The sequence below is a fragment of the Arctopsyche grandis genome, chromosome 12 (genome assembly GCF_051622035.1).
Source record: "Arctopsyche grandis isolate Sample6627 chromosome 12, ASM5162203v2, whole genome shotgun sequence".
Lineage (NCBI taxonomy): Eukaryota > Metazoa > Arthropoda > Insecta > Trichoptera > Hydropsychidae > Arctopsyche > Arctopsyche grandis.
This window is the reverse complement of record NC_135366.1, coordinates 5,329,679-5,347,014: the sequence shown is the minus strand read 5'-3', so window position 1 is coordinate 5,347,014 and position 17,336 is coordinate 5,329,679. Positions and strand designations below refer to the sequence as shown.

At 37.0% G+C, this 17,336-nt stretch overlaps 3 protein-coding genes and 1 long non-coding RNA gene across 5 annotated transcripts; 2 read left to right on the top strand and 2 right to left on the bottom strand.

Moving 5' to 3' along the window:
- The first annotated feature begins 3,412 nt into the window (after positions 1-3,412).
- On the top strand, positions 3,413-5,818 carry LOC143920011 (uncharacterized). The gene is made up of 3 exons (XM_077442675.1): positions 3,413-3,869; positions 3,949-4,167; positions 4,314-5,818. Exons 1-3 carry the CDS (start codon positions 3,756-3,758, stop codon positions 5,427-5,429), a joined length of 1,449 nt encoding a protein of 482 aa, XP_077298801.1. The 5' UTR covers positions 3,413-3,755; the 3' UTR covers positions 5,430-5,818.
- A 916-nt stretch (positions 5,819-6,734) lies between these two features.
- Positions 6,735-12,800, bottom strand: LOC143920008 (uncharacterized). Its single transcript, XM_077442671.1, has 4 exons — positions 12,746-12,800; positions 12,178-12,571; positions 11,862-12,095; positions 6,735-11,728 (listed from the first exon to the last, which is right to left on the bottom strand). The coding sequence occupies exons 2-4, from the start codon at positions 12,289-12,291 to the stop codon at positions 10,397-10,399; spliced, it is 1,680 nt and encodes a 559-aa protein (XP_077298797.1). The 5' UTR covers positions 12,292-12,571; positions 12,746-12,800; the 3' UTR covers positions 6,735-10,396.
- Positions 12,291-14,657, top strand: LOC143920012 (uncharacterized). Of its 2 annotated transcripts, none has more exons than XR_013261298.1 (3): positions 12,291-12,519; positions 13,080-13,200; positions 13,336-14,657. It is a non-coding gene; the product is annotated as an uncharacterized LOC143920012 (long non-coding RNA). The 2 variants fall into 2 exon arrangements; XR_013261299.1 differs by having other exon boundaries at positions 13,366-14,655.
- Positions 12,956-16,681, bottom strand: LOC143920010 (uncharacterized). The gene is made up of 3 exons (XM_077442674.1): positions 16,345-16,681; positions 16,029-16,262; positions 12,956-15,895 (listed from the first exon to the last, which is right to left on the bottom strand). The coding sequence occupies exons 1-3, from the start codon at positions 16,456-16,458 to the stop codon at positions 14,744-14,746; spliced, it is 1,500 nt and encodes a 499-aa protein (XP_077298800.1). The 5' UTR covers positions 16,459-16,681; the 3' UTR covers positions 12,956-14,743.
- Positions 16,682-17,336: the final 655 nt, after the last annotated feature.

The following is a 17,336-nucleotide window of genomic DNA, read 5'->3' as shown; positions in this document are numbered from 1 at the left end:
TGATCGAGATGTTTGCGAGATAATCACCGAACATCTTTAAAAGTACATCTTTAAACATCAACATTTTCTCTTTTACTCTTTACTGCAGAGCATCGTGACCTGAGTGCCGCGGCAACGTAGAAGCGTATAGCAACATATAGGTCTAACGCGTGCGAGCGAGATACGTGAAAAGGTTGCGATGCTCTTCTTTACTGTACATATGTATATCCTCTGGTTTAACCTTTACCATACGGTGTTAAAAAATTACCCGTGCACCGGTGGTGTCGAAATTTTGATGAAAGCATATGTACAAATATAGTACACGTGGAATAATAATGCCAAGGTAACAATCAGAATTGTCAAAGACATAGTTTTACAGAGATTCAAATCATATAATGCCATTTCCCTCGCTGATTCAACATATACTGATATGGAGACAAATGATGTAGATAAATATTTATATAGAATATTCATATGGAAGAACAAATGTATGCAATCTTTATTTTCAGACTGAGGTTGAAAAAGTTAAGTATTCAAAAGAGAACAAAATTATTAAAATGAAAGACAATATATTCCAAGTACCGAGTGAAAAATATGCCAACAAGATGTACAAGGTCGATTTACATAGCTCTTGGGTATAGCCAGTGGTGTAGTCAGTGCCGCCCTTACACCCTATGGCGCCCTCGGGCAATTTTCCTCTAGGCGCCCCTAGAAAAAAATATCGAAAATAGGTTTGCCCTACTCCTTTTCCGGACATGGGACCGGCAGTTAAGTGGTTAACACGTTTCCCCAACCCCACTTTGCGGAGTTAAAAATAAATAATTTAATAAATAAATAAACTAATTAATAAATTAATCAATAAATGTCTTAATTGAATAATGAATTAATTAAATAATGAATTAATGAAATAATTAATACATTAATTGATTAAAAAATATATATTTCAGAAGTTAATTTTTCGAATCTTTCTTTCAGCAAAATCTTTAATTTAAGCTGAAAACTCAAGATTTTCAGCGATATCATTTTCAGTAGGGCTAAGATGAAGAAGCTAATCTGTGGTTGATTTGTTTCTTCACCTTCATTGTCATTCATTGTCTTTCTTTTTAATTTTTAATATGTTTCTGTAATTTTACCTTTTTGTTTTCTTATATTACCATGTGGTGCTCACTGTATATGGAATATTATATTTTTATGTGTATTTATTGGTGGCATAACAAATTAGCGCAAACCAACTTAGCGCCGACCTTTGACGCAGACAACTCAGCGCAACGAAAATTCAGCGCAAAATCAATTTGCGCTGAGATGTCGGTGCGCCATATCACATTTTGAATTCGCGGTGATCTTAATTTGAAGATCGGCACAATATTTACGAAGTTCGTCTTTTCCCGGCAGGGGGCAGGCAAAAATTGGTCAAATTGATTTTGTAATGAACGGATTTACGCGCGTCTGATGCAGAGGGCGTTATATGTCGTTATTCTTCCAAGAGTCGAGTTATGTAGAAACGTGGACTAACCTTGGGATAGTTATATATGTGTATATAGTCGGGGAGGTTCCTGACTGCGTTGATAACAGCTTCCTCGTCGTCTCACGGCTGAGGTTTCTCCGGAAACGGCGTGAGGAATGCAGGGGAAGTTGTGCTGGAACTCAGGGGAGGGAGTGATGCTACACTCGACCTCGCAGCGGTTCTTCAGCACTGATGGTGATGGATCTCTGGGCCCCGTCTCCCCCTGGAGACGTGCACAGGAGAGATCTTTCTTCGACGGGCGTTCGCGGGTGAGGGAGCGCGCTCCACATGCGCGCGCGCCTATAAGGCTTTTCCCTGGGTGGCCACTCGAAATAAAGGGCGAGTGTTGCCCTATGGGACGATGGGAAAACGTCGCGTTACAATACTTAGATGTTCTACATATTACGAAGCTGCAAGAAAATCAAGCCGAACGCGACGAAAGAAGATATAAAAAATAACATAAACAGCTTACGCAGCAATTACAGATCGATTATAATTATTACAAAGTTGTATTAATTTATTTGAACTCTTAAAACAGATACTTTGTAGGCATATAGTACAACTGAAATGATCTCATCAGGTCACTGCGACACATATCCAGGAAAGTCATTAACGCATGGCACACGCTCGCCTCGTCAAAAGGTCGACACGTGTTTCTATACACGTGTCTTGGAAACAAAGGAAGAACTCACTGAACCCATAAAAACCACGAACTACGTCCAGGCGTATGAACCCATAAAACCACGCTCGCGAGTACCAAGAACAAAAGATGTGCACACGACACACTTCAACCCAAAACGTTTATAAAGCAACGCAGCAACCTCCACCGGCAGAGTGAGCCTCTAGAGTTCAAACAGATCACTTCTCCGAAGAAACCTCTTCGTACATACAATAACCATTGTACCAATTGAATGCAAATAAACGATCCTCTTTCAAACTATATGTGCCTACAACGTGTTTCGTTAGACCGGGATACGGTCAACATACCTTCCCTGTCTTACAACTTTGTACATAAAAATAATTTAGGTTTTTGTTGGTGTCAATTGAAGTTTGTATACGTTTGTGTCCATAACCTCATTTTTGTTAAGCTGAAATTTGTTAATTTTAAGTTTAATTTGTTTTTATTGAACTGGTTAGCGAATTTATACATATAATATGGTAATTGGACTATTCGTCACATTGGGGTGGTCACAAAGACAATTCTTGCCATGAAAATCGCGAATACACAATATTTGGCACTCAAGATCTCGTTACTATGATAGTTATCGTTAGTATTTTAGGCATATAGTACAACTGAAATGATCTCATCAGGTCACTGCGACACATATCCAGGAAAGTCATTAACGCATGGCACACGCTCGCCTCGTAAAAAGGTCGACACGTGTTTCTATACACGTGTCTGGGAAACAAAGGAAGAACACACTGAACCCATAAAAACCACGAACTACGTCCAGGCGTATGAACCCATAAAACCACGCTCACAGCATAACTAGGGCAGCGCGAGTACCAAGAACAAAAGATGTGCACACGAAACACTTCAACCCAAAACGTTTATAAAGCAACGCAGCAACCTCCACCGGCAGAGTGAGCCTCTAGAGTTCAACTAGATGACATCTCCGAAGAAACCTCTTCGTACATACAATAACCATTGTACCAATTGAACGCAAATAAACGACCCTCTTTCAAACTACACAACACGTGTTTCGTTAGACCGGGATACGGTCAACATACCTTCCCTGTCTTACACTGGTGACCCCCTCACCTGTCTTACACTGATGACCGCCGACTACTAAATTGGCGATCTTACACTGGTGACCCCTGTTCTTACAGTGTATAGAAACACGTGTCGACCTTTTGACGAGGCGAGCGTGTGCCATGCGATAATGACTTTCCTGGATATGTGTCGCAGTGACCTGATGAGTTCATTTCAGTTGTACTATATGCCTACAGTATGATGGACTTTTCGGCTGCCAGATGTTCCGTTATTGAGATTTTAGTGACTTTGTGACGAGTAATTTGTGACCAGTAATCACCGAACCATATAATATATATATATAGCAGACCCCAGGTACTGGCCGTAAACCAAGGTGCTAAGGCGAGGTATATATCGCTAGATTACTCACTTATGCGTACAATCTGCAGAGTGAATATTGTACAATATGCGTACAATATTTACTGGACCTAGAATAACGGTGTAGATATCGCTAGTGTTAACGGTGCCAATTACCACTACCACTCTCCAGGAGTTACAGCTTCTTCCTCCGAAGTAGCGATGGAGTGCAGACTTTGTCTCTGCTCTGCTCCAGCAGGGTCCTTCGTCTCCATCCACGACGACCCTCATCCACTGCGTTTGGTGCAACGCATTTGGACCTGCTGTCAGCTGCGGGTCAGTCACGTTGCACTTGAACCATTGTTATTGATAATTCGCTACTCCTCGTAATCGCCAATACCTTTCACATTTGCAGGTTAGGAAAGGTGACCATCTGCCAGATTTGATATGCCTTTCTTGTGTCAACAATCTGGAATTGCTCGACAGCTTCCGAAACGCTTGTTTTCGGAATGACACAACGTCGAGGGTGGAATTAGTCAAGCCGGAGGAAGTTTTGCTGGAAGATTTAATATGGGAAGATGAGTTGGGTGCTGATTTGCCACCCAACATTTCTAGTTCACCCGACGATGGCGAGGTAAGTAAATAGGTTTCTAGTGCTTTAGATCGATTCTAAGCGAAACATTCAGTTAGTCGAAAATATAAATTCACATGTAAAATGACATCTAATCACACTATATGAATACACATGTACAATTGAATAACGTTCGGTTTAATTTTTAGACCCCTGGAAGAAAAATTACTTCGAGAGATAATGTGGCAACAATAATAGATACCAATAGACATATTCTAGCGGAAGAATTGCCATTTCGAAAACCTTCAGACAAGATGTGCTCTGCAAATTCTGAATTGGATCATAAAATCAATAGTGTGACACAAAAAACCTCGGATACTCAAAGAAAGCTGCATTATTGTGACATTTGTTCAAAATCTTTTAACAGAAAAGATAAACTAAGTGAACACATGAATATTCATATTGGGGTAAAGCCATACAAATGTGACATTTGTTCAAAATCTTTTATCAGGAAAGATAATCTAAATGTACACATGAGGGTTCATAGTGGGGTAAATCTACACAAATGTGTCGTTTGTTTCAAATCATTCCCTTCAAAATATAGACTCGGCATACACATGGATATTCATAGTGATGTAAAGCCACACAAATGTGACATTTGTTTAAAATCATTTCATAGAAAATGTAAACTCGATTTACATATGGGTGTTCATACTGGGATAAAGCCACACAAATGTAACATTTGTTCAAAAACATTTACTACGAAACATAATCTTAGTTTACATATGGCTACTCATACTGGGATAAAGCCATACAAATGTGAAATTTGTTCAAAATCATACCTTAGAAAATCAGACCTCAATTCACATGTGGGTTTTCATACGGGGGTAAAGCCACACAAATGTGACATTTGTTTAAAATCATTTCTTCGAAAATATAAACTCAATGCACATATGGTTATTCATACTAAGGTAAAGCCACACAAGTGTGACCTTTGCTCAAAATCATTCCTTAAAAAATGTGAACTCAGTGCACATTTGGATATTCATACTAGGGCAAAGCGACACAAATGTGACATTTGTTCAAAAAGACTTACCACGAAACAAAGTCTTAGTGCACATATGGGTATTCATACTGGGCTCAAGCCATACAAATGTGAAATTTGTTTAAAATCATACCTTAGAAAATCAGAGCTCAATTCACATGTGAGTTCTCATACGAGGGTAAAGCCACACAAATGTGACATTTGTTCAAAAACATACTGTAGAAAACAAGACCTCAATTTTCACATGGGTATTCATACTGGGGGTAAAACCCATAGATAGGGCCTGCCGCTCTAAGCTTGTCACCCTGTTGAGGGATGCACACAAAAAAAGGATGCTTACTCTCAATAGTTAACGAGCTTCCATGTAAAGAGGTCGATTGATATTTTTCGTAAATGCCAAAATATTCAATGAAATTATGTTACAATTACTCGAGAAAACATAAAAAGAAAGATGGCATCATTAGGGTTTCTGGACTCGATTCGAGCCGGCCGGGTAATTCTGGGCTTCAAAACCTGCCAGATCCAGATATTTGAAATTTCGAGTATTATCGTAAAAATTCAAAATGATTTTCAATCGATACTTTGCATTTCTATGGAAGATATATACGAATGTTTTTTTTTTCATACCTAGCAAAGGTATCAAGATTGATGATACGCTTTTGTGTATTTAAAAAAAAAAAAGAGAAAACTCGTGCTTTAAATTCTCGAAATAATTAGATGTATTTGTATTAGGATTTTCTGCGTTTTTCATATTCAATTTTATTTTATTGCGGTACAAGATCCGTTGATCCGAACAAGCCCCAAATTGAACGAATCACCACATTTCCCCAATTTATGCCTCGTGGTAATTTTTTTTTATTCAGAGGGCTTTGCATTTTAATAGTAATGAAGAAGATGACACTAGCATGGGTAAAATAAAGCCACTAATACAATTTTTTATTTTCTCTTCTCATTCATCAATACATGAAAGGGGAAAAGGCGAAGTATGGAATTAAATTATATATGTTGGGAAAATTTAATGGTCTACCATTAAAAATTATTGTATATGATGGTTCTGCTGATACAGAATTGGTTGGCAAAGACCACACCAACAAAGTTTGATTATTAAAAGATTTGATTTTATTCTTCATATATGTATATGATCGACTTGTTCGTAACTTAATATCTAAAATTGGAAATGTTTCCACTTGCTTGGTTTGAACTATTTCAATTTAATGCGAAGTACTTCAAATCGTCGAGTGTTATTAGTATAAGATGAAATGTACACTAAAAAAAATATATATATATTTATATGTGTATAATGTTTTATGATAAAAATATAAAATAATTATTTTAAACTGATTTTCATTATTATTTTAAGAATGTTTATTTACATATAAGCTATATGTTTCGTTCACATTTTTTTTACAGATTACACATTGCAGTTCTTTATAGTTTATACGACACTTTATTGTAATATAACTACAACATGAAATGTATCTTACGGAGCGGTTCAAATATATAAAAAAATACCTGTAAGAATATCGTTGACAATAGTGGCTACTATATTATAATTGTATGACAAAATTAAAAAAAAACCTTTTATGCACAGTAAATACAATGATTTATTATGTTCTCAACACATTATACATAAACATATTCTTGAATATATATTGTAATATATAGATGACATATAGAAAATGTTATACAATGTAACAAAGATAAACAAATAATGTTACCGACGATTTATTTATGTAGATGAGATGTAACAAGTTCATAATAAAATGACGAATTAACTTTTAGATACCGTCCATATTAAAGATGATTATTCATAATGTTTCTTAGATCTGTCCATAACGCGATAGATTTAATAACGAAAAGGATTTCTTTAATGTATGATACTAGAAACTTTTTTATTTCAGTAGACGGTGAACGAAATGTTAATGAAATAAATTATTTTAGTCACTGATTTGTCCATGTTACATATGTACATATAATTGGAATTAGTTTGTCACCGTACTGATACCAAAATATTCAATACCCTGTAATTCATTTCAATACAAACATTTTCATTGAACATCTGAATTATTGTTTTATTCTAAATCGGCTATTCAGTACATAAGTAAGTATATGAAATGAAAACATTCATATGTAAAACATTCATATACTTAAATGTTTCTGTAACGCGATAGATTTAATAACGACAAGCAAAGCTTAGTAGCAAAATACATCCAAGGAAACTATATACATGGATCTCAAATGCTGACAGAGATGTAAGCAATCAGATTGATTATATCACCATAAACAAACGCTTTAGAAATATAAAGTGTTAAGAGATTTATTTATTTTTATTTTACATACATATATACAAATATACCAGGAAGGCTTAACAGGTAAACCCCAAATGCGCCTTCCTGGTCCACATAATTATTACATAGATACATGTAAATCTAAATATCTAACATCTATGGTCAGTATACATATATTACAAACATCGTATTAATACGATAAATAGCGATGAATAACTTTCATATAACAATACGAATTTTATATTCGATAAACAACCACAGAGACATCTATGGTGAGCAATATGGCGAAAGATATAACAATAACTAAAGGTTCGCAACAGAAAATTGGGAAGGAAACGCCAATTTTACAGGAATCGTTTCAATGAAAATCAGAAAAATTGGCAAATTCTGATAAGAAACGATCGACCTAGACAAATCTAGGTCTGGCCAACAACGAGACTTAGCGGGGAATCGAACTCGTAACATCAAGTACGAAATAATTCAACATTCACCACTAGACCACACTGCTGGAGATACCCAGGAGCGGACGTATTCACAGATCATAGCGTCTTAGTAGCAAAAGTCAAATTCAAACTTAAAAGTTGCACAAGAAAAAATAAAGCGTCTGGTATCGAAATGGAAAAACTGCATGACGAAAGAATCAGAAGTTTGATACAGTATGAACTTAACGATAAATTGAGCAATGTTTCAACATCAAGAAGTATGGATATTGAATCTACGTGGATTCCCGTTAAAGATATAATCAACACAACTACACAGCAGAGGCTAACAGCTTCAGAAAAAAACCAAGATTAAGCCGTGGATGACAGAAGAAATACTACAACTAATGGATCTTCGACGCACATATAAAAATATAAATACGCAGAAATACGTGGAAGTGCAAAGATCCATCCGTCGTCTGATGCGGCGAGCTAAGGAGAAATGGCTAGCCAGCGAATGTAGTGAGATAGAGGAATTCGAAGCAAAACATGATACGTTTAATATGCATAAGAAGGTTAAACAAGCAGCAGGAATATACAAAAATAAATATATTAGTTCACTTACAGATCAAACCGGCAAACTACTAAATATTGAAGAAAGGCTTGCAGAATGAAAATCATACGTGGAAACCTTATTCAATGATAATAGAGAATCAGCTCTGATCGTCCAAGTTGATGGTGGGCTGGACATTACAAAAAGCGAAATCTTGTATACAATTAAACAGGCAAAGAACGGAAAAGCTGCTGGACCGGATGGAGTACAAATAGAAATGCTCTAGTTATTGACTGATGAAAGAGCAGTCTCTGTTTTATTGGTTTTATTCAACGCTATCTATAGAACAGGTATCATACCATCAGACTGGTTAAAATCTTTTTTCGTGACGATACCGAAAAAACCAAAGGCTAAATCATGCGGTGATCACAGAATAATCAGTTTGATGAGCCATGTTCTCAAGATATTTCTGAAAATTATACATGCAAGGATCTACACTAAATGCGAGGAAAGAATGGGTAACACTCAATTTGGTTTTAAAAACGGTATCGGTACAAGAGAAGCATTATTTAGTATACAGGTGCTAACGCAGCGATGTCTGGATATGAACGTCGATGTATATGCCTGTTTCAAAGACTACGAAAAGGCATTTGATAATGTGCGACATAATAAATTAATTGAAATACTATCGCAGATAGGGTTAGACAAAAGAGATATTCGGCTGATTGGTAATTTCTACTGGAATCAGACGGTCGTAGTAAGCGTCAAACGTGATACAACAGAGCGTAAAAATAATGAAGGGAGTTCGGCAAGGATGTGTGCTATCACCGCTACTGTCTAATATATATTAAAAAAAAATATTGTTGCTGAAGCCTTGGAAGAGATATATTCCGGAATTACAATAAATGGCACAGTAATTAATAACATTCGGTACGCGGTTGATACAGTACTACTGACTACGAACTTCAACGACTTACAGGCGACACTGGACGCAGTTGTTGTGCATAGTTCTAGGGCGGGGTTGAAGCTGAATACAAAAAATACCAAATGGATGATATTTAGCAAGTCGGCGCACAATACGGTCAGCTCTCATTTACAGATCAATAACAGCGTGGTGGAGAGAGTGGATGGTTTTATATATCTTGGGTGCTATCTGGGTGAAACGTGTGAAAGGAAATTCGCGTTAGAGTGGAGCAAGCAAGAGCTACATTCTTGAAATTGAAAAAAGTCCTAACCACACGTGATTCCAGTATAGCACTCCGACTAAGACTTCTACGATGCTACGTTTTCAGCATCCTTCTGTATGGGACAGAAGCATGGACCCTGACGGATGCCACACGCAAGAAACTAGAGGCATTTGAGATGTGGACATACAGAAGGATGCTGAGAATCTCATGGATGGCGCGTCGTACCAATGCCGAGGTGCTTGCCCTAATGGGAAAACATGTCGAAGTGCTCAAAAGTGTGAAAAGGCGTAAATTGGAGTACTTCAGACATGTAATGCGGAACGAAAAATACGATCTCCTGCGCCTAATAATCCAGGGGAAAATCGTAGGCCAACAAAGTCGGGGCAGGCGGAAAACATCATGGCTAAAGAATCCTTGGCAGTGGCACGGCCTCAGCACCAGAGCACTATTCCGAGCAGCAATGGACAAAATAAGAATTGGACATCTAGTTGCTGACGTTCTAGGAGAACATGGCACATGAAGAAGAAGATAAATTTGAAGGTTTACTGGTAATTAAAGCATATTGTTTTTTTAATAGAAGAACTACTTGAACATTTAAAATTATTTTTTAATCCATTGCAATATAGTCTACAAAGTTTTATTTTATGCTGACTGACTACTTGTTATTTTTAAATATTTTGACCAATTACTATTTTTCGACATTCTGACTATTTATTAATTTTCACATTCTGACCATTTATCATTTTTCAACATTCTGACCAATTATTACTTTTTCTGACCACTTATCATTTTTATTCTGACTATTTATCATTTTTATTCTTGTGTGGCTTTAGCCCAGCATGAATACCCATATGTGTACTAAGTTCATATTTCCTGTTAAAAGATTTTGGACAAATGTCACATTTGTATGGCTTTACCCCAGTATGAATAACCATATGTGTACTAAGATCATATTTCCTGGTAAAAGATTTTGAACAAATGTCACATTTGTGTGGCTTTACCCCAGTATGAATACCCATATGTTTTCTAAGATGACATTTCGTAGTAAATGATTTTGAACAAAAGTCACATTTGTGTGGCTTTACCCCAGTATGAAAACCCATATGTGTACTAAGTTCATATTTCCTGTTAAAAGATTTTGGGCAAATGTCACATTTGTATGGCTTTACCCCAGCATGAACACCCATATGTGAACTGAGTTCAAATTTTCTATGGAATGATTTGAAACAAATGTAACATTTGTGTGTTTTTACCCCAGCATGAATAACCATATGTGTAGCAAGACTTTGTCTCCCGATATAAGATTTTGAACAAATGTCACATTTGTATGGCCTTACCCCAGTATGAACACCCATATGTAGACGGAGTTCAGATTTTCTATGGAATGATTTTAAACAAATGTCACATTTGTGTGGCTTTACCTCACTATGAATATTCATGTGTATGCTGAGTCTAGATTTTGAAGGGAATGATTTGAAACAAACGTCACATTTGTGTGGCTGTACCCCAGTATGAACACCCATGTGATCACTTAGGTTATCTTTCCTGCAATAAGATTTTGAACAAATGTCACATTTGTGTGATTTTACCTCAGCATGAATACCCATATGTCTACTAAGATGATATTTCGTAGTAAATGATTTTGAACAAATGTCACATTTGTGTGGCTTTACCCCAGTATGAATACCCATATGTGTAATAAGTTCATATTTCCTGTTAAAAGATTTTGGACAAATGTCACATTTGTGTGGCTTTACCCCAGCATGAATACCCATATGTGCACTAAGATTTTGTTTCATAGTAAATGTTTTTGAACAAATTTCACATTTGTGTGATTTTACCTCAGCATGAATACCCATATGTGCTCTAAGAGATCGTTTTGTGGTATATTTTTTTGAACAAATATTACAATCATGCAGCTTTCTTCGAGTATCCGAGGTATTCTGTTTCAAAAGATTGTTTTTATGAGAAAACGATTTGTCTTGGAAATCTGTTTTATGGTCCAATTCAGAATTTGTAGAGCACACTTTATCTAAAGCTTTTCGAAATGGTAATTCTTCCTCCAGAATGTGTCTATTGGTGTCTATTATTGCTGCCACATTATCTCTCGAAGTAATTTTTCTTCCTGGGGTCTAAAAAATAAAACGAACGTTATTCAACTAAACATGTGTGATTACATGTAATTTTACATGTGGATTTATATTTTCGATTAATTGAGTATTTCGTTTAGAATCGATCTAAAGCACTAGAAACCTATTTACTTACCTCACCATCGTCGGGTGAACTAGAAATGTCGGGTGGGCAATTAGCACCCAACTCATCTTCCCATATTAAATCTTCCAGCAAAACCTCCTCCGGCTTGACTTTCAAATACTTGTCTAATTCCACCCTCGACGTTGTGCCATTCAGAAAACAAGAGTTTCGAAAGCTTTCGAGCAATTCCAGATTGTTGACACAAGAAAGGCATATCGTATCTGGCAGATGGTCTCCTTTCCTAACCTGCAAATGTGAAAGGTATTGGCGATTACGAGGAGCAGCGAATTAACAATAGCAATGGCTTACACTTGGTAACGTGACTGACCCGCAGCTGACAGCAGGTCCAAATGCGTTGCACCAAACGCGGTGGATGAGGGTCGTCATGGATAGAGATGAAGGACCCTGCTGGGGCAGAGCAGAGACAAAGTCTGCACTCCATCGCTACTCGAGAGGAAGAAGCATTAACTCCTGAAGAGTCGATAGTCGATAATGGATGCCTAGATGTATGTAGATGCTTAAGACGTTTGCAGTTCACGGTCTTGACAGACTGATATGCAAGTAGCACTCACTGGTGACCGACTCAAGTGGCGTTTCTAGATTGTTCGGTGTCAAAATTGGGGTTGTCAACTATCATTTTCTCCTCGAAAATCCAGACATTTGTACGTTGGTAAGAAAAGTCCACTTTACTGGTCTGTATTTTTGGTGTTTATATTTTTAATCTGTGTCAGTGGCGTAACTACTGCGGCCGTAGACCCCGCAATGTGGGAAGGTTGGAAGGGGACGCCGTACATACAGACACGTTCATACATATCGGATATGAGAGCATTTTCGATAAAAATTGAACGCCAATGTAGGGAAACTCAAGGTCTGACCGGTACTAGTCATATGTGAACCGGTCACAGGACAACCGGTCGCTCTAGATCGGTCACACGTGATCACTCGTCACACCCATAATACTAGATCAGTGCTACTCAAACTTTTTCAGCTGGCGGACCAGTATATATTTATCAATAATTCTCACAGACCGGCATCATATTTTTAAGTAAAAATGTTATATATTTATATGGTTGAAAACTTGTAAACAAATAAAAACAAAATAAAATCTAAGTAATAAAATTTATTTTATTGAATTCAAAGAAGTACAATATGTATAAATGTAACACAAAGATAAATAATCAAAAAAAAAAAAAACTAATGAGACATACATATGAGCTTGTTTGTTTTTAGATAACTTATCCAGTCGTGGTTTAATCGAAGACAATACCACACGCAATGGATCATAAATATCCACACTATTACGATGTTTTGTTTTAATTATACTCATGGTTGAGAAACCAGTCTCACAAAGGTAAGTTGATGCAAATGGTAAAAGAGTTTTCACTGCAATTTCATAAATATATGGGAATTCTACTTTTAATTTGATCCAAAAGCCTGCAAGTGAGGTTGTGGTTTCAAAACATTTTTTTTAATTCTTGATTTACAGTCAGATCAATTAGTTTATCTTCCAAATTAGGTGATATATCAAACCGAAAAATCCAAAGGCTAAATCATGCGGTGATCACAGAATAATCAGTTTGATGAGCCATGTTCTCAAGATATTTCTGAAAATTATACATGCAAGGATCTACACTAAATGACAGGAAAGAATGAGTAACACTCCATTTGGTTTTAAGAACGGTGCTAACGCAGCGATGTCTGGATATGAACGTCGATGTATATGCCTGTTTCAAAGACTACGAAAAGGCATTTGATAATGTGCGACGTAATAAATTAATTGAAATACTATCGCAGATAGGGTTAGACAAAAGAGATATTCGGCTGATTGGTAATTTCTACTGGAATCAGACGGCTGTAGTACGCGTCAAACGTGATACAACAGTCGTAGTACGCCTCAAACGTGATACAACAGAGCGTAAAAATAATGAAACGAGTTTGGCAAGGATGTGTGATAACACCGCTACTGTTTAATTTATATTCAAAAAATATTATTGCTGAAGCCTTGGAAGAGATAGATTCCGGAATTACAATAAATGGCACAGTAATTGATTACATTCGGTACGCGGTTGATACAGTACTACTGACCACGAACTTCAACGACTCACAGGCAACACTGGACGCAGTTGTTGTGCATAGTTCTAGGGCGGGGTTGAAGCTGAATACAAAAAATACTAAATGGATGATATTTAGCAAGTCGGCGCATAATACGGTCAGCTCTCATTTGCAGATCAATAACAGCGTGGTGGAGAGAGTGGATGGTTTTATATATCTTGGGTGCCGAGGTGCTTGCCCTAATGGGAAAACATGTCGAAGTGCTACTAGAGGCATTTGAGATGTGGACATACAGAAGGATGCTGAGAATCTCATGGATGGCGCGTCGTACCAATGCCGAGGTGCTTACCCTAATGGGAAAATATGTCGAAGTGCTCAAAAGTGTGAAAAAGCGTAAATTGGAGTACTTCAGACATGTGATGCGGAACGAAAAATACGATCTCCTGCGCCTAATAATCCAGGGGAAAATCGTAGGCCAGCACCAGAGCACTATTCCGAGCAGCAATGGACAAAATAAGAATTGGACATCTAGTTGCTGACGTTCTAGGAGAACATGGCACATGAAGAAGAAGAAGAAGATAAATTTGAAGGTTTACTGGTAATTAAAGCGTATTATTTTTTTAATAGAAGAACTACTTGAACATTTAAAATTATTTTTTAATCCATTGCAATATTGTCTACAAAGTTTTATTTTATGCTGACTGACTACTTGTTATTTTTAAATATTTTGACCAATTACTATTTTTCGACATTCTGACTATTTATTAATTTTCACATTCTGACCATTTATCATTTTTCAACATTCTGACCACTTATCATTTTTATTCTGACTATTTATCATTTTAATTCTTGTGTGGCTTTAGCCCAGCATGAATACCCATATGTATACTAAGATCATATTTCCTGGTAAAAGATTTTGAACAAATGTCACATTTGTATGGCTTTACCCCAGTATGAATAACCATATGTGTACTAAGATAATGTTTCCTGGTAAAAGATTTTGAACAAATGTCACATTTGTGTGGCTTTAGCCCAGCATGAATACCCATATGTGTACTAAGTTCATATTTCCTGTTAAAAGATTTTGGACAAAAGTCACATTTGTGTGGCTTTCCCCCAGCATGAATAAACATATGTGTAGCAAGACTTTGTCTCACGATATAAGATTTTGAACAAATGTCACATTTGTATGGCCTTACCCCAGTATGAAAACCCATATGTGTACTAAGTCCATATTTCCTGTTAAAAGATTTTGGACAAATGTCACATTTGTATGGCTTTACCCCAGTATGAACACTCATATGTGAACTGAGTTCAAATTTTCTATGGAATGATTTGAAACAAATGTAACATTTGTGTGGCTGTACCCCAGTATGAACACTCATGTGATCACTTAGGTTATCTTTCCTGCAAAAAGATTTTGAACAAATGTCACATTTGTGTGATTTTACCTCAGCATGAATACCCATATGTCTACTAAGATGATTTTTCGTAGTAAATGATTTTGAACAAATGTCACATTTGTGTGGCTTTACCCCAGTATGAATACCCATATGTGTACTAAGTTCATATTTCCTGTTAAAAGATTTTGGACAAATGTCACATTTGTGTGGCTTTACCCCAGTATGAATACCCATATGTGCACTAAGATTTTGTTTCATAGTAAATGTTTTTGAACAAATTTCACATTTGTGTGATTTTACCTCAGCATGAATACCCATATGTGCTCTAAGAGATCGTTTTGTGGTATATGTTTTTGAACAAATATTACAATCATGCAGCTTTCTTCGAGTATCCGAGGTATTCTGTTTCAAAAGATTGTTTTTATGAGATAACGATTTGTCTTGGAAATCTGTTTTATGGTCCAATTCAGAATTTGTAGAGCACACTTTATCTAAAGCTTTTCGAAATGGTAATTCTTCCTCCAGAATGTGTCTATTGGTGTCTATTATTGCTGCCACATTATCTCTCGAAGTAATTTTTCTTCCTGGGGTCTAAAAAATAAACCGAACGTTATTCAACTAAACATGTGTGATTACATGTAATTTTACATGTGGATTTATATTTTCGATTAATTGAGTATTTCGTTTAGAATCGATCTAAAGCACTAGAAACCTATTTACTTACCTTACCATCGTCGGGTGAACTAGAAATGTCGGGTGGGCAATCAGCACCCAACTCATCTTCCCATATTAAATCTTCAAGCAAAACCTCCTCCGGCTTGACTTTCAAATACTTGTCTAATTCCACCCTCGACGTTGTGCCATTCAGAAAACAAGAGTTTCGAAAGCTTTCGAGCAATTCCAGATTGTTGACACAAGAAAGGCATATCAAATCTGGCAGATGGTCACCTTTCCTAACCTGCGAATGTGAAAGGTATTGGCGATTACGAGGAGCAGCGAATTAACAATAGCAATGGCTTACACTTGGTAACGTGACTGACCCGCAGCTGACAGCAGGTCCAAATGCGTTGCACCAAACGCGTTGGATGAGGGTCGTCATGGATAGAGATGAAGGACCCTGCTGGGGCAGAGCAGAGACAAAGTCTGCACTCCATCGCTACTCGAGAGGAAGAAGCATTAACTCCTGAAGAGTCGATAGTCGATAATGGATGCCTAGATGTATGTAGATGCTTAAGACGTTTGCAGTTCACGGTCTTGACAGACTGATATGCAAGTAGCACTCACTGGTGACCGACTCTAGTGGCGTTTCTAGATAGTTCACGGTCTTTACAGACTGGCAGCGTTAACACTAGAGTAGGGCTGCCATACGTCCCCGTTGACAGGGACATGTCCCAGTTTCGAGGTCTGTGTCCCGGTGTCCCAGTCCGAGAGTCATTTGTCCCCGTCAATTTCAAAATTTAGACATTTAAAAAAATTCAATTTATTTTTAAATCTCAGGATGCACTCTCTATACTGTGGTCCAAAAAGGAAAGATGTTTACACGTCAAAAATTGTACCCTCATAATATCTAATATGGAAACGCGCGCGCATATTGGCATCACCGACAACGAGAGCGGCGGATGCCCACTGCCCAATTTTGCCAGCTGGCAACACCGACAATGACACTGACAAGTACGAAGCGCGCGCAGTTCGTTTACTGTCTGCTGATAATATCCGTTTGTTCTGTTGTTGTTTCTGATCGAAGAGGACTGATATTTTGATTAAGTTTTTCAATACATAGTAAATATCTAGGTATTCAAGCAACCCAGGCATACAATAAACTGAAAAAACACATGGACATTACGACGACACGAGTAGCAGCATTTGAAAAAGATGTAGAGAATTTTTACAACGTTAATTATTTGGCAAAGTGGTCAGTTCCACTGGCGAAATATGATGTTTTTTCATGGATGCTTCTCCATGAAGTACCCGAATGGGAACATGTTGAAAAAACTATTGCTTATTTAAGTGAAATGGGAATATTATTCACGGA